The sequence below is a fragment of the Eucyclogobius newberryi genome, unplaced genomic scaffold, assembly GCF_026437365.1.
Source record: "Eucyclogobius newberryi isolate DKJ021-1_F unplaced genomic scaffold, fEucNew1.0.hap1 SCAF_10, whole genome shotgun sequence".
Lineage (NCBI taxonomy): Eukaryota > Metazoa > Chordata > Actinopteri > Gobiiformes > Gobiidae > Eucyclogobius > Eucyclogobius newberryi.
The window spans coordinates 7402165-7426218 of record NW_027315724.1 but is presented as its reverse complement, the minus strand read 5'-3'; the positions used below and the strand labels follow the sequence as shown (position 1 = coordinate 7426218).

The window sequence follows — 24054 nt, the reverse complement described above, 5'->3', positions numbered from 1 at the left end:
TAAAAGAGGAGAGGGAATGTGTCTAAAAGCCTTGACCACCTTTAAAAAGACAAGAATGTGGCCATCATTTCAACTGCAGAGCTAATCTACTTTGGATAGTAGGGAAATGTATCTCAGTTTGTAACATGTCATGCTACTAGTGCCAATTATTTGTACTATGAGTTACTTACCAACAAATCATAATACTAGCACTAGTGTTCTTAAATTGATCTGATGCCAATGCAAAGAAAACTCTTGTCCTTATTGGGATTTCATTCTTGGGACAGGGCCTAAAATGGATCAATATGAAATACTCATCTCTCGATCAATCACATCAGTGTGCTCAGAAGCCGTCTCGGTTCCTCTGCTCTAATTAATTATTGGTAGACAAACAAACAAGCTCAAAGCTGGTTCACCTCCTGAGAACACTCTCCCTGGGTGAGTCATTAGAGTTTGCAGAGCCAGGTTAACCTTGTGTAATGAACAACAGTCTGCTCCTCCAGACACATGTGCACCTCCTCTGGGGCTCAGAAGCAGCAGGACACACACAGCACACTGAACCAGGATTTGGGGTCTCTCAATGGTACAGGGTCCAAAGTGAAGTATGTCATGAAAAAAAAAAAATAATAATAATAATAATAATAATAATAATGATAAAAAAAAAAATGTTTTAGTTGATTTTACTTCATCCAGAAGCTTGAAATGTTTTGTTAAAATAGTCTAAAATTCTTCCAGAAAACCTTTAAACGTAATAATGTTTAATACGGAGCGCAGCACATGCCATTAGAGAAAAACAATATTAAAAAGTGGCCACAAGATGATATCTTGAGGGAATGTCTCTTAATTAACTCATCACATGCACTACTAAAGCATTTTGCACACATTTTTCATCACGATTTGCCTCTCCAGAAGTTCAGGGGGCGTGGCCAGAGCAGAGATTCTCGCAAGCGATTATTTGTTGTGGCTCTCCTGTTTGTGCAGTCAATGTGATTCTTTTACTACTGTTTATCTTATAGTGCCCTCCTGTGGCCTTTGTAAACAGGTTTAATCCACACATATTCTTTGAGTTTTGTCTTGGGTGATCGCACCCTATCCTCCTGTATTTGTTTCCATCACTGCCAGTTCGACCACGTGACACTCGCACTCCTCCACATGTAACAAATCGTTCTCAAAATCGACAAATGTGGGGTGTGTCTTGGCTTCATGACAGATAATCATGCAAAATGTCCTCATGGCTGTGGCCTTTGTGTCACATCTTAAAATAGCTGAAAATCCTCTAGTGTGCAGCTGGAACACAAACTCTCTGTTGCTGTTCAGTCTGGGACTTCAACACGCTTCTGCCGTGCATTATTGGCAACATTTGAGCCCAGAAGCAGAGTGAGATTCATCGTGAGAGTTTTTCCAGCACCAGACCTTTCGTTAAGCACGAGAACGTGGCTAAAACTTATAATCATGGCTGTGCATAATGATCTCAGATATTAGAACAGATAAGCTCCTGGGCTCAAATGCTGCCAATAATACACTGCAGAACCATGAATGTTTAGCATGTGATAATTAACTCAAAATGAATAACTCATTCCTTAAAGTTACTATCTTGTTATTTCAAGATACTATTTTGTTCCCTCAAGGTAATTATGTTGTTCCCTCATGGTAATTATAGAATAGTTATGTTGTTACCCCCAAGTGGAGGAGTTCAAGTATCTCGGGGTCTTGTTCACGAGTGAGGGAAGGATGGAGCGTGAGATCGACAGGCGGATCGGTGCAGCGGCTGCAGTGATGCTGTCGCTGCATCGACTGTTGTGGTAAAGAGGGAGCTGAGCCGAAAGGCAAAGCTCTCGATTTACCGGTCGGTCTACGTTCCTACCCTCACCTATGGTCATGAGCTTTGGGTAGTGACCGAAAGAACAAGATCGCGGATACAAGCGGTCGAAATGAGTTTCCTCCGCCGGGTGGCTGGGCGCTCGCTTAGAGATAAGGTGAGGAGCTCGGAGGAGAGCCGCTGCTCCTCCACGTCGAGAGGAGCCAGCTGAGGTGGCTCGGGCATCTGTTCCAGATGCCTCCTGGGCGCCTCCCTCGGGAGGTGTTTCAGGCATGTCCCACCGGGAAGAGGCCCCGGGGAAGACCCAGGACACGCTGGAGAGACTATGTCTCTCGGCTGGCCTGGGAACTCCTCAGGATCCCCCCGGAGGAGTTGGAGGACGTGTCTGGGGAGATGGAAGTCTGGGAGTCCCTGCTCAGACTGCTGCCCCCGCGACCCGGCCCTGGATAAAGCGGTAGAAGATGAATGGATGGATGGTTATGTTGTTACTTCAAAATACCAAAATGATGTTGTTTTTTCAAGATAATGACATCATTCCATTATCGTTAACTATAATGGAATGATTATTTAGATAACTATATAATTCCTTCAAGATAATTATGTCGTTCCCTAAAGATAATTTTGTCGTTCCCTAAAGATAACTATGTCGTTCCCTCAAGATAACTATGTTGTTCCCTAAAGATAGTTATGTCGCTCCCTCAAGATGATCCTGTTCCCTCAAGACATTATATTGTAGCCATATTTTTCTGTGCAGGACTTGGTAGTGATAAGTTGTATTAATTGAAAATAATAATTAAGCATTTTTGTCCCTTTTGTGCTTCTTCTGACAATGTTCCTATCTGTCCACGGGGAAATTATTACACATGGAAAGTGAGGTCATGGGGTATTTATTGTGTTTTGAAATATTTAATTATGGGCTTGAAATGGCATAGAAAAGTATTATATGTGACTTCCTGACTTCTATAAGCGCTGTGAACGTGCACCTGGGACGCCCACTGTGAGGTGACTCACAGTTAATTAAGATAATTGGTGCTGCAGAGAAGAGAGAGAGCGAGAGTACATGACTGTGAGCTTCGGAAAGGATTACTGAAGTACTGTGTGTGTGTGTGTGTGTGTGTGTGTCTCTGTGTGTGTGTGTGTGTGTCTCTGTGTGTGTGTGTGTGTGTGTGTCTGTGTGTGTGTGTGTGTGTGTGTGTGTGTCTCTGTGTGTGTGTGTGTGTGTCTCTGTGTGTGTGTGTGTGTGTGTGTGTCTCTGTGTGTGTGTGTGTGTGTGTGTGTGTGTGTGTGTGTGTTTGTGTGTGTGTGTGTGTGTCTCTGTGTGTGTGTGTGTGTGTGTGTGTCTCTGTGTGTGTGTGTCCCTGTGTGTGTGTGTGTGTCTCTGTGTGTGTGTCTGTGTGTGTGTGTGTGTGTCTGTGTGTCTGTGTCTCTGTGTATCTGTGTCTCTGTGTGTGTGTGCGTGTGCGTGCGTGTGCGTGTGTGTGAGTGTGAGCTTTTCAAATCAGTGCGTGCTGTATCATGGCAGTGTGAGTCTTGTACCTGTGAATTAGAACTGTGGAGATCGATCCAAACTATCAATATATTGATACCAAAACGAGTATTGGTATAGTATTGATACTTGAGTTTTCATATTAATGCTTTTTGTTTTTATTGTTTATCTTTTCCCTTCCACATGATATTCTTACATTTAGCAACAGTTTTGTCTCATTTGATCAGCAGCAGCTCGTCTCCAGCTCCGCCCCTTTCCTCTGCGCCGCTGTCCAGGGCTCGTTACTAGAATACACACTTAGAAGGAAATGAATAACCTCGAGACAGTTTTCAAGACAGCGACGCAAACTCTTAAAAGGCTGTGCCCAGTGCAGCCTGAGTGAGACGAGGAGAAGAGGGACACGAGTCCTGCACTGACTCCACTGAGAGACGCACCAGTGAACACACATGACGTTAGACAAAACTTTTCTTTTTTAAATGATATCCTATTGGATATTGAGGCCTTAAAGGCGTAATAGACGATTTTTGGCCCAAATCTGAGTCTCATTTCCTCGTGGCGTGTTCTGCCGATTAGTACGTGGCAGGACTATACCGTTCACCTGCAGCCTTGCACTGGCTCATCCCCAAGGAGAGCAGCATGTTTCCCCGTGTCTAAGCGCATGGATCTATCATAGCACTTCTGCTTGAGTTCTCAAATCGGCGAAAAATCGTCCATTACGCCTTTAAATTTGTGAAATAAGTTTGTTTGTGCTTTGCGAAATTCATCCTGTACAGGTGCTAGTACTGGGAGTGATAGTATTGAACTATAATCAATGACTTTTAGCTAGATTAGGAAGTAAGCTTTGTAGGTTTGTTTGTTTTTTTGGTCCCTTTGTGTTTTTTTTTTTCTTTTTTTTTGTGCCCCTTCACCTCAGCTTGTCTCCTCAGCCTGGTAGTTAGATTTTTGTGTGCTTTATTAAGTATCCAGCCAAAAAATGTCAGCTAATTCTCCAACACATTAACCAAAGTCCAACCATAAGTCCAAGTTTCCTGACTGTGAGCTCTGACTGTGGACATATGGAGCATTAAACATGTTAAGACAAGTGAAGGCTGCACAAATATAAAGTGGATTTTACCTGTGCAGGTTCAGAGCAGCGCTTCAGGCTCTGCATTCCTCTGCTCTGCCTGGACTGACTCCATCACTCTACATGGGCTGGTGTAGGTACAACTGTGTGAGCAGAGGAAGCTGCAGTCACATCATTTAACAGTTATTAACATACTTCCTATAAAACAAGGTATCGATGTCAATGAGAACTCTTCTGGTTAAAATAAATAAGAAATAAATAAAATGAATAAAATAATATACATCAAATGCATTAATTCAATTAAATAAAACAATTAATCGAGTATTTGTGACAAGTTATAAAAAACACTTTGTCATATTTAATTATCTAGATTTAAAAAAAACATCCAAAAACACTATTTTTATAACAAGGACAGTGGCTTTATTGAATCAAAATGGCAAAATATCCATATTACACTTTATTCATACTGTAAATATTATCTATCTATAAGCCTTTAGTCACCATGTGTTGAACTTAATTTGATTGATAACGTATTTAAAAAGTCTTAATGTACAAATTTAAAATAGAAAAAATTGCTGGCTCGTCGACTGATTTAGAAGTTGTTATTTGCAGCTTCTCTTGAACCGATGTTTGAGATTAGTTGCAAAAGTGCCTAATGTATCACAATCTCTCATCACAAAAGGGAAAGTTTCCTAAATTTCAGTAGTTCTGACCCACTGCACCTAAAAGGAACCTATACTGAATTATGAATTGTTTCATAAAAGCGTTATATTTGTTGGAGAAAAGCCCTTTGTAAAGCCGTTCAAAAGGCACAGCAGCAACAGCATTTGCTCAGCTCATGTTTGTAACACGTTGACGTCCATTGAATTAATTACAGAGGGATCACAGCTGAAGAGGCAGATTGCATTATTCTTTTATCCCCGACACTATCACCATCAGCACATGCAGCGCTTATGAAGATTTGGTTGCTATAGTGACTGTTGAGGAAGAAGAAGAGGAAGAGGTTTGTTTTCGGTTAGCCCTCTCCTCTGAGTGCGCATCTGACCATTTGTAGACAAGATTTGGATGGATGGAAATCAAAAGTGTGGAATTGGTTTAAAAAGTTGGTGCCAAAAGAGCGTGATGGATACATTTTTAAATTGAAAAAGAGAGATGGAGGGGAGGGAGAGTGGAGAGGGAGCGCCTGGAGGCAGGGGCACGTCTCCACATGAAGGAGCAACAGTGTGGGCAGGATCCTCCAGGTCAAAGTCTAGAGCAGATACCAGACTTTCACCACCCAAAGACCATCTCAGCCCCCAGGTTAAGGAACAGGGAGCAGGAGCAGGAGAGGGGGAGGTGTTTTGGTTTTTCATGTAACATATTATGTGGACTGTATACACCTAATGTATGAATAGTGTTACGTTGTCATGAAGGGTTGCATAGCTAGAAGTGGGCAAAAAAATAATAATCCTCCACTCTAAAAGAAAGATCTTGAAAATGGACCCTGATCCCATACGGTCCAGCCCAGATTTCTCTATTAATGCCAGACCCCAACCAGCTGTTTGATTAGTGGAATAAATCCATTTCAAGATTTTTATGGCAGGGCAACAAAACTCAAATCTGGTTCAAACTCTACAATTATCAAAAGAAAAAGGAGGTTGGGGTTTACCTTTCACTAATTACTTTATTTCAGCTCAAATGTTGCCGTACAGGTCTGATCCAGGATATGAAGCTCAATGGGAAAATATTGAGAGTAATGTTGTGCCGCGGGTTCCTGTACAGGCCTTAATGGCAGATGACAAACTGTTGAACAATCTGGAGGAAGTTAAGAATCCATGAGTGAAATCTGTGTTCACGACATGGAAAATGCTAGTAAAAAACAAATAAACGAAACAAAGATGTTAAAATCTTAAAGTTGTTGGCTTATGACCAAGGTATTTTACCAAATAAAATGTACCTGAATTTCACGGTCGGGATTACAGAACATATAAAAGTTTTTCACCAGATTGTAAAAAGCGTTGAATCCTTTGGCCCCTGAGAAACAGGATTTTTATAGATATTTTCAAATAATACACCATGTCAAAGTGCACAAAATTCACAAGGAAATTCTAACTGCTGGAAAAACTGGGGTCATTTTGTCTCTGTTGTTGTACTGTGCAGATTGTATTACTGTATTTATTTTTCTTTCTTGCTCTCTGGTCGTGTTCCTTGTTGTGTTTTGTTAATATTTGTAATATTTTTTTAACTGAAAACATGTTTTAAAAATATATATTAAAAAAGAAAGATTTGATAGCACCCTCTTCAGAATAAAAATGCATATGGAGAACAACAATCTTTGATCAAATGTAACAGTATCTATAATGACTGTGTATCTTGCAGTACATTTCGCAGTACAATGTATTAAATATGGTTCCAAATATCCCCTGTGTGTGCAGGTCCTGAACCTGGTGCAGTCCTACGTGACCCTGCGCGTCCCCTTACATGTGTCCTACGTGTTCCACTCTCCGGTGGGAGCGGGCGGCTGGCAGCACTTTGACCTACAGTCCGAGCTCCGCCTCACCTTTGTGTACGACACTGCCATCTTGTGGAGGGACGGTGTGGGCAGTCCTCCTGAGGCCGAGCTGCAAGGCAAGAAACAGCTCCTTCTGTTACTCGGTAAAGATAAGAATATTTGAAATACTTTTCGTCCCCTTCGTCCCCTTCAGGAGCGCTGTTCCCCACCAGCATGAGGATCAACGGTCAGGGCCGACTGGTGGTCAACTTCAGAACTGAGGCTCGCTTCAGAGGACTGTTTGTCTACTCTCATGGAGGTATCATTCGCTTTTTATTATTCATCATATCATTTTATTCAACACAAATATTCTTCCGCCGTGCCTTTCTGAATACAGTGTGAGTTTGATCAGGCAGACCTTTTTTGGGGCAAATTGGAAGCTATGTTTCCTTCTGTCAGCCCCAAGGCAGTTGTGACTCTTTTGGTGCATAAAAAATGTAGAGAGTGAAAGAGTGATGATAAGAACATTTTTAAGCTTTAAAGTACCATTTAATTCTCAAACATTATTGACATCAGTTCCAACAATTATTGTGATTTCCCATTTAGCATCCACCTTGACCTCTATGGTGATGTGTGCGGACCACCCTGGTTTGACCTTTAACCTGACGCTAGTGAGGAGCGAGCCCTCGTACAACCAGCCCATCCAGCAGTGGACTTTTATGTCGGACTTTGCAGTAAGACCAGTCACTGTATATCCATAAGCTTTTGAAGCTAGTATTGTGTAAAAGTGTGTGTGACTGGTGCTGCGTGCAGGTGCGGGACTATTCAGGGACCTACACAGTGAAGCTGGTCCCCTGCTCGACCCCCTACAGCCTGGAGTACAGCCTGCCCCCTGTGTGCAGCCCCCGAGAGCCAGTCACCTTCCACCTGGACATACGCTTCCAACAAGTGAGTAGTGTCGTTCAGAAGCTCGCTCAGGGATGAGTATTACTGTGACTAAATGTGTATATTAGGCTCAATCCAATTCTGCATCAAATATACAAACAGTCCTCATCTTTACTGTCATATTTTTGTCTTTTTCTTGGCAAATAGTTCCCTAGTAAAAAAAATCTGTATATGTGAATTTTAGGGATGTGTAAAATGTGGATAGGATTTCATAAGCTTTGCAAATTAATTTGAATGTTGCCCTCATCGTTGCCAGGTTTTGAAAAATAATTCACTGGGAGAAATCTGGCTTCGCGGGTTGCGGTTTCCTTGGGCTGGTTTTAAAATGCCCCAAACTAGTAACATATTGCATCATTAATCTGCAAACGTCTCCAGACAATAATTTCCTTGTACACTGTACACGTTTAGTTCATCCTCCTCAAACCAGCTCCGCTCTCGTTCATGTTTCCACACACTTTAATCGACACCTCTGTTCCTTCTCCTCTCTCGCACTTCCCTCGTCTGTTCACGTCTCAATAGAAGTCTGACCTTGGGGCTTTTAGATAGGATTTGAAAACACCCCGTCCAAATAATTTTGTCCGAGGGTACGGGGGCCGACTAGGCGGAATACGAGTAGCTTCGTTCTCTGGACTTATAAAAAGTACTTTAAAAAAAAAGGGTTATGGAAAGCCAATGCGTATCGCGGCGTATTTTCCGAAATAAAGCGGCGCTTTCTAACGCCATGCGCCGTCTGACGTTACGAGTAGCTTTGGCATTCTCGGAACCACGGCTCGGCAGCCAATCAGAGCCAAGCACACACATTTTGTCGACCAATCAGCGCGCAGCATGCAAATTTTCACTTGTAAACAGTAAATGGCGCCATTACAGTAAACAGTAAATGGCGGACTACTGTCAAACGCTTCCCAGCCCCATTTAATGATAATATTCCCTTTTTTTTCTAAGATTCATTAATGAAATGACCCCGTCCATGCACCCGAAAATGCCCGTCCACATTTCAAAATACCCCGTCCAAATTACGGGAAGACGGCCCCCTATCTAAAAACCTGCTTTTTAGTTATTCCCAACAAAAGCTAGTCCCAACTAACTCCACACTGTGTCCCGTGGAGCACAACAGATCTGGACCACGATTTGGTCAGAAAAGCCTGTAAAGCGGCTATAGTCTGAAAGGAGCTGACCGTGTAGCCTCGGCATTGTCAGGTTTATAAAACATAGCACCCTCACAACATCGAATTATCTCAGTTCTGTTTCTGTTTTTCACTGTTTAAACGAATAAATGAATAGAAAGGTTGAAACGACGAGTGTCTTGCAGGTCAGTGACCCGGTGGCCGCAGAGTTCAGCCTGAACACTCAGCTCATGTTACTGTCCAAGAGAACGCTGTGGCTCTCAGACGGCTCCATGGGCTTCGGACAGGAGAGCGACACTGCCTTCTCTCCAGGTAATTCCACCAGCGCACTTTGGTTTTTCTGTCATCCTGAGCGAAGATATCATAGAAATGGGGGTGAAGAGCGAGGAGAGGTATCCGGGAAACTGTCAGAGCGGGGAATCATGGCACAGTTCCCAACGTGTGTGCTGTGTCCAAACCCATCGACAATGCTACGGCAGTTCAAGCAGGAAGCTTAGTTTTTAAGGCCGCTGGGTGGGGGTCAAGAGTGGGGGAAGACATTCAGTGAACTGTTGGAGATCAGATTTGCCCAAAATTAATGAATCAGGGGTAAATCATGATTATAAGGTTTATCTTTTTGTGATGATTTTAACTCTTTACCCAACCTTAAAGTGATACATTTGTTTAGTGTTTTTCACTCTTTACCATCCTAAAAGTGATACATTTGTTTAGTGTTTTTCACTCTTTACCATCCTAAAAGTGATACATTTGTTTAGTATTATTCACTCTTTACCATCCTAAAAGTGATACATTTGTTCGGTATTTTTCACTCTTTACCATCCTAAAAGTGTTGTTGTTTGTTTAGTATTTTTCACTCTTTACCCTCCATTCGTTTAGTATTTTTCACTCTTTACCCTCCCAAAAGTGATATATTTGTTTAGTATTTTTCACTCTTTGCACTCCTAAAAGTGATATATTTGTTTAGTGTTTTTCACTCTTTACCATCCTAAAAGTGATACATTTGTTTAGTATTTTTCACTCTTTACCATCCTAATAGTGATACATTTTTGTTTAGTATTATTCACTCTTTACCATCCTAAAAGTGATACATTTGTTTAGTATTTTTCACTCTTTACCCTCCAAAAAGTGATACATTTGTTTTGTATTTTTCACTCTTTACCCTCCAAAAAGTGATACATTTGTTTTGTATTTTTCACTCTTTACCCTCCAAAAAGTGATACATTTGTTTTGTATTTTTCACTCTTTACCCTCCAAAAAGTGATACATTTGTTTTGTATTTTTCACTCTTTACCCTCCAAAAAGTGATACATTTGTTTAGTGTTTTTCACTCTTTACCCTCCAAAAAGTGATACATTTGTTTTGTATTTTTCACTCTTTACCCTCCAAAAAGTGATACATTTGTTTAGTGTTTTTCACTCTTTACCATCCTAAAAGTGATACATTTGTTTTAAAGAAAAGGAAGCTGATATGAGCTGCGAGGTATGTGAAATGGCAGGAGAAAAGAGGGCGGAGAGAGTGCATTTACTGTAGCCTATAGGGATATCTTGAGAGGTGATTGGTTTAGTAGCAGGCTGTGGTTGGCTGTGACAGACGCACTGAAGTAGTAGAAGCACTGAAGAAATACATTTGGAAATGAAGCTTCAGAAATGTCAATATGTGCGTTTAGGAAAAGACTTCTTCCACACACATCATCTCTGGATCAAACGCAGACTGCAGAGCCGATCGTGAAAGAGTTTCTCATTATTTCCCATCTCCGACAGCTGAAAAACAAGACAACAAAGCTGCTATTGAAGTGTCATTTTGCCCACTTTATCTTGTGTACAGAATAAGCTCATCACGGCAGAACTTTCAAAGCCTTTGCAAAGTCCTTCTAGTGAACTTATTAGCTTATTATTTCAATTTTTCAAGTACTTACTTATTTTACTTTCTTACTGGATAGCTCTCTGTCCTCACATCTGGAAGGTCCCTTGTTCAATCCCCAATGGTTGCCAATTTGCTTATGTGGACATTATTTAAAGTCTTGATCTCTCTTAGAAAGCATGGATTTTTGTGTGTGTATTTTTTATGATTTTATTCTCTTGTATTATAGCTAGAGCAAAATATCTATTCTTTTTAGCTTATTATCCTGGGGACCCAAGTAATACGTTTTTCAAACCTTTCATTTCCCCTATAACTTGTATATTACTCCACTACAGTCACAATAATTATAGAAGATTATAGAACTTGATTGTGCCATAGACAGTGATGTTATTCGGGCTGATTTTCCATAAAACGCTTGACTAAAATGAACCTTTGGAGTACAAACAATTGTCTGGACTCTGATGGAAAAAAAAAGGAATGGTAAATAAATGTAGAAATTAAGCTGCTATTGGACAGACAAATTCTTTTATCAAGGTTGAAGGTGATTTCACTAAACATTTGATTTAGGGACTTATATGAATTCCAATGCATATAAGCTGATTACAATTTTTATTTTTATTTTAGGGTAATCTTTTTATTTGAGTGTTTGATTCTTCCCCAAATTTTTGATTTGACTGAAAATAGGTGGTTAATTTCCGTTAACATTTTATCTTACCCAGGAGCTTGGTAGTTCTTTATACACATAGGGGGTTAACAAGCATAAAAACAAAAATTGTAGTTCTTGGTGAAACATTTTTGATAAATTGTTGTCATTTGTCCGGCTTAAGGTTAGATTTTAGAAATGTTAATTACGTGTCCGTTAGCATGTATGCTAATTTTGGTGCAGACGGATAGGTATGTCAATTAAACTATGCTAAACACTTCTACACAGTGATGTTTTGTAATGAGGCTCTGGTGTCACTTGTGTCCAGCCGTTTTCAGTTTCAGTCCTTGTTTTTCTTTTTCTTTTAAAGTTTTACGAACATAGTGAACATAAAAATAACACAAAAGAACAAAACAGGACCAGAGAGAGAACAGAGGACAAAATCAAAACGGGCAGACACCAAACGAGAAAGAAAAGAAAAGAAAATCAAGGCACACGTAAACCCACCCAAACGTCCTACTTAGTCCATACCTCCAATTATCCATTTCCAATTCAAGTCTGAATGTGATTTTCTCCATCTTGTGAACGTCCGAAGAAATGCCTGTCCAGTCCTTGATTGTCAGTGCAATTTGTTTGCCTTTTTTGCCGCTGCCAAGAGTATGCTCCAGAGAAACTGTTCAATGCAGGAGTGTCCAACTCATTCTGGATCGCAAACTGAATTTCCGCGCTCAAGCTTGGTCGCGGGCCGAACATAACGTAAAATAAAACTATAAAAAATAAATAAATAGCTTTATATAGTCAATAATAGTTATTTGTTTCCCAAAGCCAGATGTCTCTTTCCTCGCTCAGACCTCTGCTCAAGTCTGTAAAGTCTGCGTCGACACTTCTCAGCCCTTAGCACTTGCTCCAGCAGCACACTCGGCAGAGCTGAGCAACTGCAAAGGACTGTGGCAATAAAAAACGCTATATATACATCGGAAATGAATAAATATAAAATAGAAATGTTTTGAGGGCCAGATTAAAATGTCTGGGGGGCCGGATGCGGCCCATGGGCCTCATGTTTGACACCCCTGTTTTAATGTGTCCATGGAAGGAGTCCTGAGGCCTAAGTATTCCTGAAATCCAGTGGGATGGTGGTGTCAAACATTGTCTGCAGGGCTTTATTGATCTTGGATCCAGTAATTCAGGACAGTAATTTGCCTCCTTCTTCCACAGTTTCTCCAGCAATTGGAATTTCTCTTTGAATAATTATAGTAGAAAAAGCTTCAGTTGTAGTCATCTGGACTCAGTTTGAAAAAATAGACGTTTCGACTCTCATTCAAGAGTCATTGTCAATAAAAGAATTTAGATCGAGAACTCCGATATTAATACTGTTCTGTGGTAAGACCCACCCATTGGGAGGAGCCTTCCTGAAGTAGAAAGAGTTGTTTGTTTCAACAGAAACTTCCCCCTTGTATCTACCGAGCTAGCCTATTCAGAATCTTAATGGGCTATTAGAATCCTCTTTGTCTTTGTGAGACCCTGGCTCAACCACCCTGAGTACCTGATTAGCATCTAAATGTCCTGGTCCTCTACCTTTCCAGGGGTTCAGTAACCCATTATAAATAACGGGAAGATTAAAACTTAGCCCTCCATTTCTGTTTAAAGAAGGTCTTTCTTTTTTAACAAAAATAGCTTCCTTGACTCCTCTTTCAAACCATCTTTTCTCCCTGCTTAAAACCTTCACCTCACCGTCTTCAAACGAGTGATTAGAGGCTTCAAGATGGAGATGCACGGCACTCTGAGGTCCTGAACGTGTATTTCTTCTGTGCTGATAGAGCCTCTTGTGTAGAGGCTGTTTTGTCTCACCTATGTACCGTTCTTTACAGCTTTCTTCACTGCATTGGATCGAATAAACTACATTGCTCTGTTTTTGAGTCGGCAACTTGTCCTTAGGGTGAACCAGTTTTTGTCTTAAAGTGTTTCCTGGTTTAAAATAAACAGGGACTTCGTGTTGTCTAAAAATTCTCTGCAGTTTTTCCGACAGGCCAGACACATAAGGGATAGAAACACCCTTCCTTCTCTGTTCAGTTTCCCTTTTGTCCTGCTTCTTGGTTCTCTTCACTCTGTTGAGAGCCCAAGCGGGGTAACCACAGGCTGAGAGGGCATTTCGGACATGTTTTTCCTCTTTCTTCTTGCCCTCTGAGCTGGTGGGCACACCTTGAGCTCTGTGTTGTAAGGTTCTGATCACACCCAGCTTGTGCTGTAGTGGGTGGTTGGAACCAAAGAGCAGATACTGGTCCGTGTGTGTAGGTTTCCTATATACCTCTATTTGGAGTTTCCCGTCCTCTCCTCTGATCGTGGAACAATCAAGAAAGGCCAAGCGATTCTCCTTAGCGTCTTCTCTTGTAAACCTGATATGTGGGTCCACAGCATTGATGTGATCAGAGAAGGTTTCCAGCTGATGATCACATCAATGCTGTGGACCCACATATCAGGTTTACAAGAGAAGACGCTAAGGAGAATCGCTTGGCCTTTCTTGATTGTTCCACGATCAGAGGAGAGGACGGGAAACTCCAAATAGAGGTATATAGGAAACCTACACACACGGACCAGTATCTGCTCTTTGGTTCCAACCACCCACTACAGCACAAGCTGGGTGTGATCAGAACCTTACAACACAGAGCTCAAGGTGTGCCCACCAGCTCAGAGGGCAAGAAGAAAGAGGAAAAACATGTCCGAAATGCCCTCTCAGCCTGTGCTTACCCCGCTTGGGCTCTCAACAGAGTGAAGAGAACCAAGAAGCAGGACAAAAGGGAAACTGAACAGAGAAAGAAGGGTGTTTCTATCCCTTATGTGTCTGGCCTGTCGGAAAAACTGCAGAGAATTTTTAGACAACACGAAGTCCCTGTTTATTTTAAACCAGGAAACACTTTAAGACAAAAACTGGTTCACCCTAAGGACAAGTTGCCGACTCAAAAACAGAGCAATGTAGTTTATTCGATCCAATGCAGTGAAGAAAGCTGTAAAGAACGGTACATAGGTGAGACAAAACAGCCTCTACACAAGAGGCTCTATCAGCACAGAAGAAATACAAGTTCAGGACCTCAGAGTGCCGTGCATCTCCATCTTGAAGCCTCTAATCACTCGTTTGAAGACGGTGAGGTGAAGGTTTTAAGCAGGGAGAAAAGATGGTTTGAAAGAGGAGTCAAGGAAGCTATTTTTGTTAAAAAAGAAAGACCTTCTTTAAACAGAAATGGAGGGCTAAGGTTTAATCTTCCTGTTATTTATAATGGGTTACTGAACCCCTGGAAAGGTAGAAGACCAGGACATTTAGATGCTAATCAGGTACTCAGGGTGGTTGAGCCAGGGTCTCACAAAGACAAAGAGGATTCTAATAGCCCATTAAGATTCTGAATAGGCTAGCTCGGTAGATACAAGGGGGAAGTTTCTGTTGAAACAAACAACTCTTTCTACTTCAGGAAGGCTCCTCCCAATGGGTGGGTCTTACAACAGAACAGTATTAATATCGGAGTTCTCGATCTAAATTCTTTTATTGACAATGACTCTTGGATGAGAGTCGAAACGTCTATTTTTTCAAACCGAGTCCAGATGACTACAACTGAAGCTTTTTCTACTATGGAACACGCCTGGACGAATGAGGGATTACACCGACATCTTTGAATAATTGGCATTTTGACATGTGACACATTTTTCCAGCAGAACTCTCAACAAAGATGCGATTTTGTGGTTCCCACTCTTCATTCGTCAAAACAAAGTTACCTTCTTTTTCCCATTTATGTTTGATAAATATGTTTGAATGACTGACCGGATTATTTAAGCATTATTATTTAAGAATTTCGATATTATTCCCCTCAAGGAATAAGTTCTGATTTATAAGCTTTAATAAATATTTTTGCTTAAAGGGCTAAAGTGGTCGTTGTTAGTTTGTGACAAGCTAACGCTCCTCTTGAAACTGCATTCAATTAAATTTATTTTATAACGGCCAAAATCACAACTGCAGTTTCCTCGGAGGGCGACAGTGAAAAACAGATTAAACAAATTACAGCTAATTTAACGGTACCGCCTTTAGAAAGCAGGTGTAGAAGAGTCTATCAAATTTGATGGATTGATTGATTGATCTTAACCTATTGATCAAAACATGTCCTCACGCAGTCTATGCTTTTTGGAAGAATAGTTTGAATAAAAATCTGATTAATTTGTTTCTCTCAGGTGATGTGATCTACGGCCGTGTGATGGTGGACCCGGTGCAGAACCTGGGCGACTCGTTCATGTGTAACATAGAGAAGGTGTTCCTGTGCACCGGAGCAGACGGATATGTGCCCAAGTACAACCCCACACAGGGAGAGTTTGGCTGCCTGGCTGACGCGCCCTCGCTGCTCTACAGATTCAAGATCATCGTAAGTACAGTTCAAACTCGAGTTTGCCTAACAACCAAGGCCAACCAAACCAAGCTGTCATTTTGAGCCAATGGTGGCGCACATTGGAGCATGTTGCTAGTTTAGCCTTTAGCAGCTAGCTACATCCAGTAGTTCACAGTCCACAACCCATGCACGAGAAGCGCAACATTCAGAGTGAGAGCTGCTAGAATGAAGCAGAGAAAGCCAAAATTAAAGATTAAAAAGCTATTTTAAAGAAAACTAAAGGATTTTAAAACAAGATGATCTGAAAATAAGCAATAATCACTATAAAATCAGACCTTTCTTAAAACTTCTTCGCTACAGTCAGGCCTCTAGTCTAACTAATGATAGGATGTATACGTTTTTTTTAAGTTCTGTTTTTTATTATTTACTTCTGTACCTACTTTGTGTTGCCAACACTGGAATTTCCCCATTGTGGGACAAATAAAGGCTTATCTTAAGATGTCAAAACCCTATCTAGATATTTGAACAGATCCATGGAGCCAAATTTAGAGATATATTAGTTCATCCTTCTGTGAATAAGAGGTGCATTGGCAGAAAATACATTTAAAAAAATATCTTGCTAGAAGCTCATTGGGTGTATCTTTTTGGATTCCAAACTGTTTCCAGAGCCTTAGATTTGACTGTTGTTTATATGCTACTATAATGATCAGCTGCATCCAGGTGCATATGTGGCTGCCGCCCTTGACCTTTGCCCATACTGCGCATCACACCGTCCTAACTGCCCTGGGGCTGACTGATGCAGAGCTGGCTGCCATTCTGCATCAATGGCCTCTCCAACCTGCACCAATAATAAATAAATATATGTGTAGGTATACTAGTGAATTGACTTCTACACAATATCAATCTTGTCAGGTTCCCGCCAAAAAAAGCAGTCGGGAAAAGGCGTGACATCATGAAGAATATTTGAATTGGTCAAAGTGTTGTTGAAAGTAAGTTTTTATCCTGACCTTATGTGTGACGCAGGACAAGGCCCAGCCGGAGACCCAGGCACGCGCCTTTGGCAGTGTTGGGTTCAATGCCCTTCTGGCAGTGGATGATGCTGGCGCTCTGCCTCTGGTCCAACAGCCGGGCTCAGACGGCTTCAGGATGGACTCCACAGCGCTCTTCCAGGTAACTAAGCTGTGCTGAGAGGCTTTTCTGTTACACTTTTACTGACACAGGACTTGTACTTCTACTGGAACTGAATAACAGAATGTGGCAGAATCCACACCATAAGACTGTGGTCTCCACAAACATATCACGTATAAAAACGGTTTCTAGCAAGCAGTTAATTGGACACACAACCAGAAATTGTGTTGTTTATTTCCCCAAAACCTTTTTCAATAATTTGTTTGGAATTTTTACTGGTATATGGTATTCTTTTTATGTGTCTTATGTGTATTATATGTGTATAATATAGGCTATTTCTGTCAAATCCTTGTAAGGAAGAAGCTTGTATTTTTAAAAGATTTGAAAGCTGCAGCAATTAATCAATTGTTGATGCTGATGCCTTACTCTTGCACACGAAGCACTGCATGTTCATAAGATACTACAGCTCGTTTTGGGGGCCAGTGAGCAGGCCGTTACAGTCGTCTAATCTGCTGGAGATAAACGCATGGATAAGTCTCTCCAAGTCTTGTTTAGACACTATACTTTTGATTTTGACAATGTTTTTTAAACGGTAATTGAAGACTGAGTCCATTATTACCCCCAGATTTCTAACTTGATTTGTAGGTTTTAGAGCGCAACTCTTTCTCACTTTCTATTTGTTTCTGTGGGCCAAAGACGAAGAAGAGTTTTGCATCTACACACTGATCTGTTGGATGCAGGGACAGAGTGAATCCACTGGTCCGTCAGTGAAACATAGATCTGAGTGTCGCCTACGGAGTTGTGTTAGGACACAATATTCCTGTATTATCTGACCTAACGGCAGCATGTAGAGGTTGAACAAAAGGGGTCCCGGGATTGACCCTTGAGGCACCCCACAGGTCAGGGGCATGTGGTCTGAGACACAATTACCAAATTCCACAAAGTACTCCCTGTAGGAGATAGGAGTTTAGCCGATTTAGGGCAGTGCCACAACTGCCCTGGCTGCCCTGGGGCGGACTGACAGAAGTGAGGTTGCCATTCTGAACCATCCGCCTCTCCCACACCCACCATATTCATACTAGGTAATGTCCTGGTGCAAGTGTTACCAAAGGACACGATAAAAATCCACAGGTCAGAGGGGTTCGACCCGCCAGCCTCTCTGGTTGGTGGATGAGCACTTTAACAACCGAGCCACTGACACCTTTTTCTGTTGTTCACTAATATAAATGTCAGAAAAAACGTCTTACAAGTTTTTCATCATGTAATCGCCAAAACTGTGCATATTTGGGACTTAAAAATCTTAAAAAATGGACATACAGTATTAGATCCAAAAAAATATTCCAGGGTTTTTTTAAACACTGAGCAAACGTAAACCAACAAACAAACAAACAAACAAAAAACAGTGGAATATACCCTCGTCTTTATTCAAACTGTGGCTGCTTTTCTGTTCTGTTTGATCCAGCAACCGTTCCCACTTGGGTTTGGGTTGCATCAAGAGCTTAGGTACTTTATCTTGCTTCTGTGTTGCTTCTGACACTTCTGAAATGTTCTTTACATGTCTTAAAGTCTTAAAAGGAGTTTTGAGTTCACTTGAGAGGATGGAACGTGTCCTGATGTTCTAAAGCTCCTCAGTCTGGTCTTTAGAGGAGGAGACGAGATCAAATGTTCTCATACTCACTCAAATATATCTGTGTGCAACTTTGGTTTAGGAGGCTTTAGTTAGTTTATGTGGGATTTTATGGTTCGTCAAAATTAAAGAATATGAGGGATGACCAAAAACGTGTACAGCATACATGTTTCTTACGTTTTTGGTCTTACCTGACTTTGACAATTGTTTAAAATAAGTTTGAGCTGACCTTTATAAAATGGGATGAGCAGCAATAAAACAAACATCTCTATTTTATTGTAATTGTAAGTGTTCTTTTTTTTATTTTTACTCCCACTTAATATATTGTACATTGCTTGAGTAAAAGTCTTTAAAAACGTAACTAAAAACAGACGTTAATCTTAAACAGTTTGCAGCAGTCCAAAGTTATTTCTCACTCTCTCAGGATTCTAACGGTCCTAATTATTCACCGCTTCGAGTTATAAGGTCCAGATACAGACAGCATACAGCCTCTGCTTATATAATATATCTGCAGCACAACATATGACAAGTTGGACGACTTGTTGAACGAAAATGCAGGTAAGATAGATAGAATTTAGCCAAAAATTATAAAAATTTTATCACAGAATAGCACATTTTTAAGGTTTAGAATTTCACTCCCTGTTTGTAAGTGATGACATCACACTAGGAAACTTCCCAGCAAAAACTGGGCAAAAACTCATCTAATTTCACAATTTGTTTTATTTGACAAATTAAAATATATGAGAGCGACTTTATTTTTTTGAATTAATGTTTTTGTGTACATTATGCAGAAACTTTGACTGGAATGAGTCTCCCTAGTGTGATGTCACTTCCTGTCATTCTCTACAGATTTTTCAACGTTTTCTCCACAAATATCCTCTCGATTGGTGTAACACACATGTGTCAAATACAAGGCCCACGGGCCAAATCGGGCCCGCCGAACATTTCAAATTCATATTAAAAAAAAAAATATATATATATATATATATATATATATATATATATGTATATATCGATTCATAGAACCGTAGTTACATCCGTAATCATTTTTATCGCTAAAACTACGCGTCCCACAATGCCGCCGGTGGCCGCCCCTCCCCCACGGGGCTCTGCTGCACTGCTGTGTGAGCTGCCGAGGGAGAAGTGCACTTTAAGCACTTTTGAGCAGAAGTTTAGAGGTGTGTCAGTTCAGGTGTACAGATAACTACACAGATGTGGAAATGTTAGTTAGTACATTTAAAAGGTTTTTTAGATCTTGAGAAGTTTATTTTGTTATAAAGTCAAATGTTTATCTCTGTGTAGAACTGTAGATCATTTCTGAAGTTGTAATGCACATAAACTGAAGCACAGTTTTGGTGAAATTACACTTGTTTTTCTAAATACATTTGAGTTTATGAGAACAAACGTTTTGTTCTGGACTCATTAAAAATCTACCACTCACATTCTATATCCTTTACGTTCTTGAATCTAAACCATCTGAAACCTTCCATAGATCACAAAATTCGCGCTAGAAAAGACGTAAACACTGACATCGCTGGTTGGTTACTGTTGACCGTAACCACGGTGATGGAACAGGAACATCAAAAACTACCTCGTCTCCTGAGCCCGCTCTTAGCTCCGCCCCAGAGACCACACGCACGCGCACTAGAGACGAGGGTCGCTACTATTTGAATAAACTAACTGTGTTATGTTGTGGTGTGTTTGGCATTTATTTCAGTGGGTTAATGTGCAATATACATATTTATACATCTAAGTAAATACTAAGTCAAAGTAATATTGTTTAATTGCTGGATTCATTAATTGGAGCTTATATTTTGTAATAGTATTTGTATTCTACAGTTGTTACATATGGGCTGGTGTTTAATGCTGCTAATATGATGTATTGTGTGTTGTGTAAAATATTTTCATATTCAATTTTTGATACTACTAAGTTGATTGATTTATAGTGGTTCGAGTTGACTGTTATGCTAGTTTTTGAAGGTTTTTACCTGACTTTGATGCCAATGGATCTGCAAAATTAAAGAGTGGAAATGTATCTAAAGGCATTAAACTTCAAGTGTGGGGAACAGCCCAGTCAAACCAGTAATACACTTAGTACAAACATAGTATCAGCTGAAACAGCTGCACCAATACCAATACTCAACATGCTCAACAAGTTGTTCCTCTAGTAAAACACATGAATGTGTGTTAGCTAGCAGCTTGTGATTTGTAAGTTGTAACTTTTGTTAATAAACAGTGAATAAACCAGATAAATTGAGTTTATTTCAATCTACAGTTAAGCCTTGTGTTTGATAGTCGTCCTTGTTCATGTGTCTTCAACTTAATTTAGCCAAGTAGCTTGTGTTATGCTGTAGTAACATTATGCAAATATGGCATGAGTTCAGCCGGACTCATTAGGTCCGGACCTGAACCTAAACCTCTGGATTCGAATCCGGACTTGAACCTGAACGTGGGTTTAGGTCTGCATCCCTACTTGCAGCCCCTTACATTGGGGACCACTGTGTAATATAAATACATTTATATTTCTATCTGACATAGTACAGACCTAATCAACATTCGAACTCGACTTCCCTTTTCCTCCAGGTTTCTGCCGGGCGCGAGTGGTTCATCCACACCATCTACACCGTACGCTCTCGGGAAAGCGCCAACCGCGGCATCGGGAAGAGGAGCCTGGAGTACCACGCAATCTCCCATTCCCACTCCTACCACCGGCCCCACAACCGGCCCTACAACCACACCCACAACCACCACCTTTCCAAACGCTCCACCCGCGACATCTCGGACGCCGCCGACCAGATCGGAGAGTCAAACAACCGTGGAACCAACATCCTCCACATCGCGTTGGACCGCAGTGGTCAAGTCCGAACCAGCCCGGAGAAGGAAGTCATGACCAAAGGGATAGTTCCACGTGAGGTCAACCGAAAGAGCGATAACGATGACAAGTTGGTGTTGATAATCGGAGTGGTGGTAGGGCTGCTGCTGACGGTGCTCATCGGGATCCTGGTGGTTTTACTGGTGAGGTGCAAGCGAGGCCAAGCTAAAGACAAGCCCCAGAACTCGAGCAGCGCCGAGCCGATGGTGACGCAAGCAGGAAACGATAGCTCAGAGGTTTGACGGAAAGGGAAAGGGTACATGGAGAAAATAATGTCTGCGTGAGTTAGAATGACGCGGATTCAGAATATTGGCTTGATTTGAGTTTTTTTTAATGAATTGTCTTTTTTATTGGTTTTAACAAAATCAAGATCATTTCATTTTATAACTTTTTCTGCCACTGATTTTTTTATTACTTAAATCATTTCTTTCAATTTTATGACATTTTTTGAGAATGGGTTTAAGAAAAAAATGCATTTCAAAAGTTTTTTAAAAAGTATTTACAAGATAATTTTATTACATTTTCTGCCACTGGATTTTACATTTTTTTGACTCTTTAAACCTTTTTCATGGTAATTTCAAAAACATTTTTAAAAGAAAAGTTCTGCCATTGGATTTTTTGCCAATTTTTGATGTTCACATTTTTGTGCAGATGCCAGACAAAGTGTGAGAATTGATCCTGCAACCTTCTGGTTAGGAGGCGAATGCTTACTAACAGTGGACTTCTCTAATCAGATGGGGAGAATATGTTGGCGGTGGAAATACTGTACTCAAATCAAGATTCATATTTGTTCTGAATTGAAGTGATTTAAACTCACGCTGTTTCTGTAGATTTTATTTGTTTTACAAGTGCCTCAAATGACAATGAACAGATTTTGTGGAACTACTGAGTTTTGTGTGTGAATTTACTTGAAAAAAGGACTTCCATGAGAGCGACTGGTGGAAGGCACTGTCAGCTTGTTTTCATTCACAAAGACGATCCAAAAGGTGCTACGGAATGTTAAGAAAGTGAGATTATCTTCATATTTGTTTTATTGGAGCAGTTTTTGTGGCTACATCTGGTAACCTCAGCTGCAGTTTCCAGTTCTGGACATTGAGAAAGCACAAACAATCCAGGGTGCAAAGAATGTAACTCAGAAAAGTGTTTTGAGATTGAAATGTTCCTGTGACAATTTTATGAAGCACGAACAACATGTATTTGGCCAAAACTCTAAAGCAGTTTTTAGGTTGCATTCAAACCATAGACAAGTGTCCTCACAAGTGCCCTCTTGTGGTGAAGGCCAGACCCTACAGGTGGTCAGGTGTACAAATTATTTCATTATACAGACTTAAAGGTTGAATGGACGATTTTTTTGGCCCAAATCTGAGTCTCATTTCCTCCTGGCGTGGACTGCCCATTAGTCCTGCCACGTATCAATCATAAAACGCACCTACCGCTCACCTGCAGCCACATGCGGCTCGTCCCCATGAGAGCAGCATGTTTCCGCGTGTCTAAGTGCATTGATCTATCATAATATAGTTCCTTCAGTGTACGGGACAAAATGAAGACGGAGAAAGACAGTTCGAGCTGACTCATAAGAGACGGAAATCTACGGGAGACGAGAGATGCGATGCGATCTGTCGCGCTAATAAACAAACGCACGTGTGTGTTGTATCAGTCCGCACGGGGGAGTGTGCATGCGCATCAAAAGTGCAGTTTGAGTTGGCTCTAGGAATGTCATGACGATGTAATGACAATTATTCACGTTTATTGGGACTTAACCAAACAACAGTGAAATCCTTAATTCACCAATGGTTTCCTCACTGGCTTTATGAAATCAGACTCGCTGAATGAAACAGTAATAATGTTGGCATATAAAAAAAGTACTTTCCACATAGTTTGAAGTGTAAAATTGGAAAACAGATTTTGCATTTTTAGACTGGTTAAAGGGACCTGCAGAGACAGAAACCGTATTCAAACTGTAGCCATTTTAGCATCGATAAAAGCTGGACATTTGTGTTTCAGCATAGTTCAAATGCAGTGCGTAAATGAGATTTGATGGAGAGACACAGGACTTGGAGAGTTATTTAAATGTTTTGCATGCCTTTTTATGATTATACATTTGTAACATCACATTTATATTATGTTTTACTGTGTTTCTTTTGTTTCTGTATGTTTGAATATTGTGTTGATTGGTCACAAACACAGTATTGATCGTATGAACACAGACTAGACTTGACTCCCACTTGAAGCCAGCTGCTCTGCAATGTACATCAGCAATTTTAGCTCTAGATTTAAAAATAATTTCATTCCATTTTCATTTTATTGTTTTCGTTAAGGGATCAACCACTCGCTCTCATATCCAGTTACCAGAGGCTCATTCAAAATGGTTTGTGTCTTTTAAACATGAAGCCACGTTTAGACTGGCCCTGGCCCCAGACTGTTTCACGTCTTGGAACAGTTCTACATGTTTTTTCAACAACAAATACAAATCTAAATTGTACATGAATTATACTTTTTAATGGTGAGACTGATCTCAGAAAGTCTCTAAGTTCTCTGCACCTCTTCACCGCATTTTAAGAGTTCTGTGCGTTGATAAACAGGAAACTGCTAATGCTAATGTGCTTTGCTAGTTTGTTTTGCTCAGTCTGTGTCGGCTCACCTCATTATATTAGTTAGCATCACTGGAAATGTT

The 24054-nt window shown here is 40.7% G+C and overlaps 1 protein-coding gene across 1 annotated transcript in view; it reads left to right on the top strand.

Annotated features, from left to right (window-relative positions):
* Positions 1-21709, top strand: part of LOC140371857 (FRAS1-related extracellular matrix protein 2-like) — a 159670-nt gene extending 137961 nt beyond the window's left edge. Inside the window, exons 17-24 of the mRNA XM_072459089.1 lie at positions 6762-6954; positions 7032-7136; positions 7424-7551; positions 7631-7765; positions 9072-9198; positions 15602-15789; positions 16777-16923; positions 21092-21709. Of these exons, the coding sequence (XP_072315190.1) occupies positions 6762-6954; positions 7032-7136; positions 7424-7551; positions 7631-7765; positions 9072-9198; positions 15602-15789; positions 16777-16923; positions 21092-21622 (1554 nt within the window). The 3' untranslated portion in view covers positions 21623-21709. The remainder of the gene's footprint in view (positions 1-6761; positions 6955-7031; positions 7137-7423; positions 7552-7630; positions 7766-9071; positions 9199-15601; positions 15790-16776; positions 16924-21091) is intronic.
* Positions 21710-24054: the final 2345 nt, after the last annotated feature.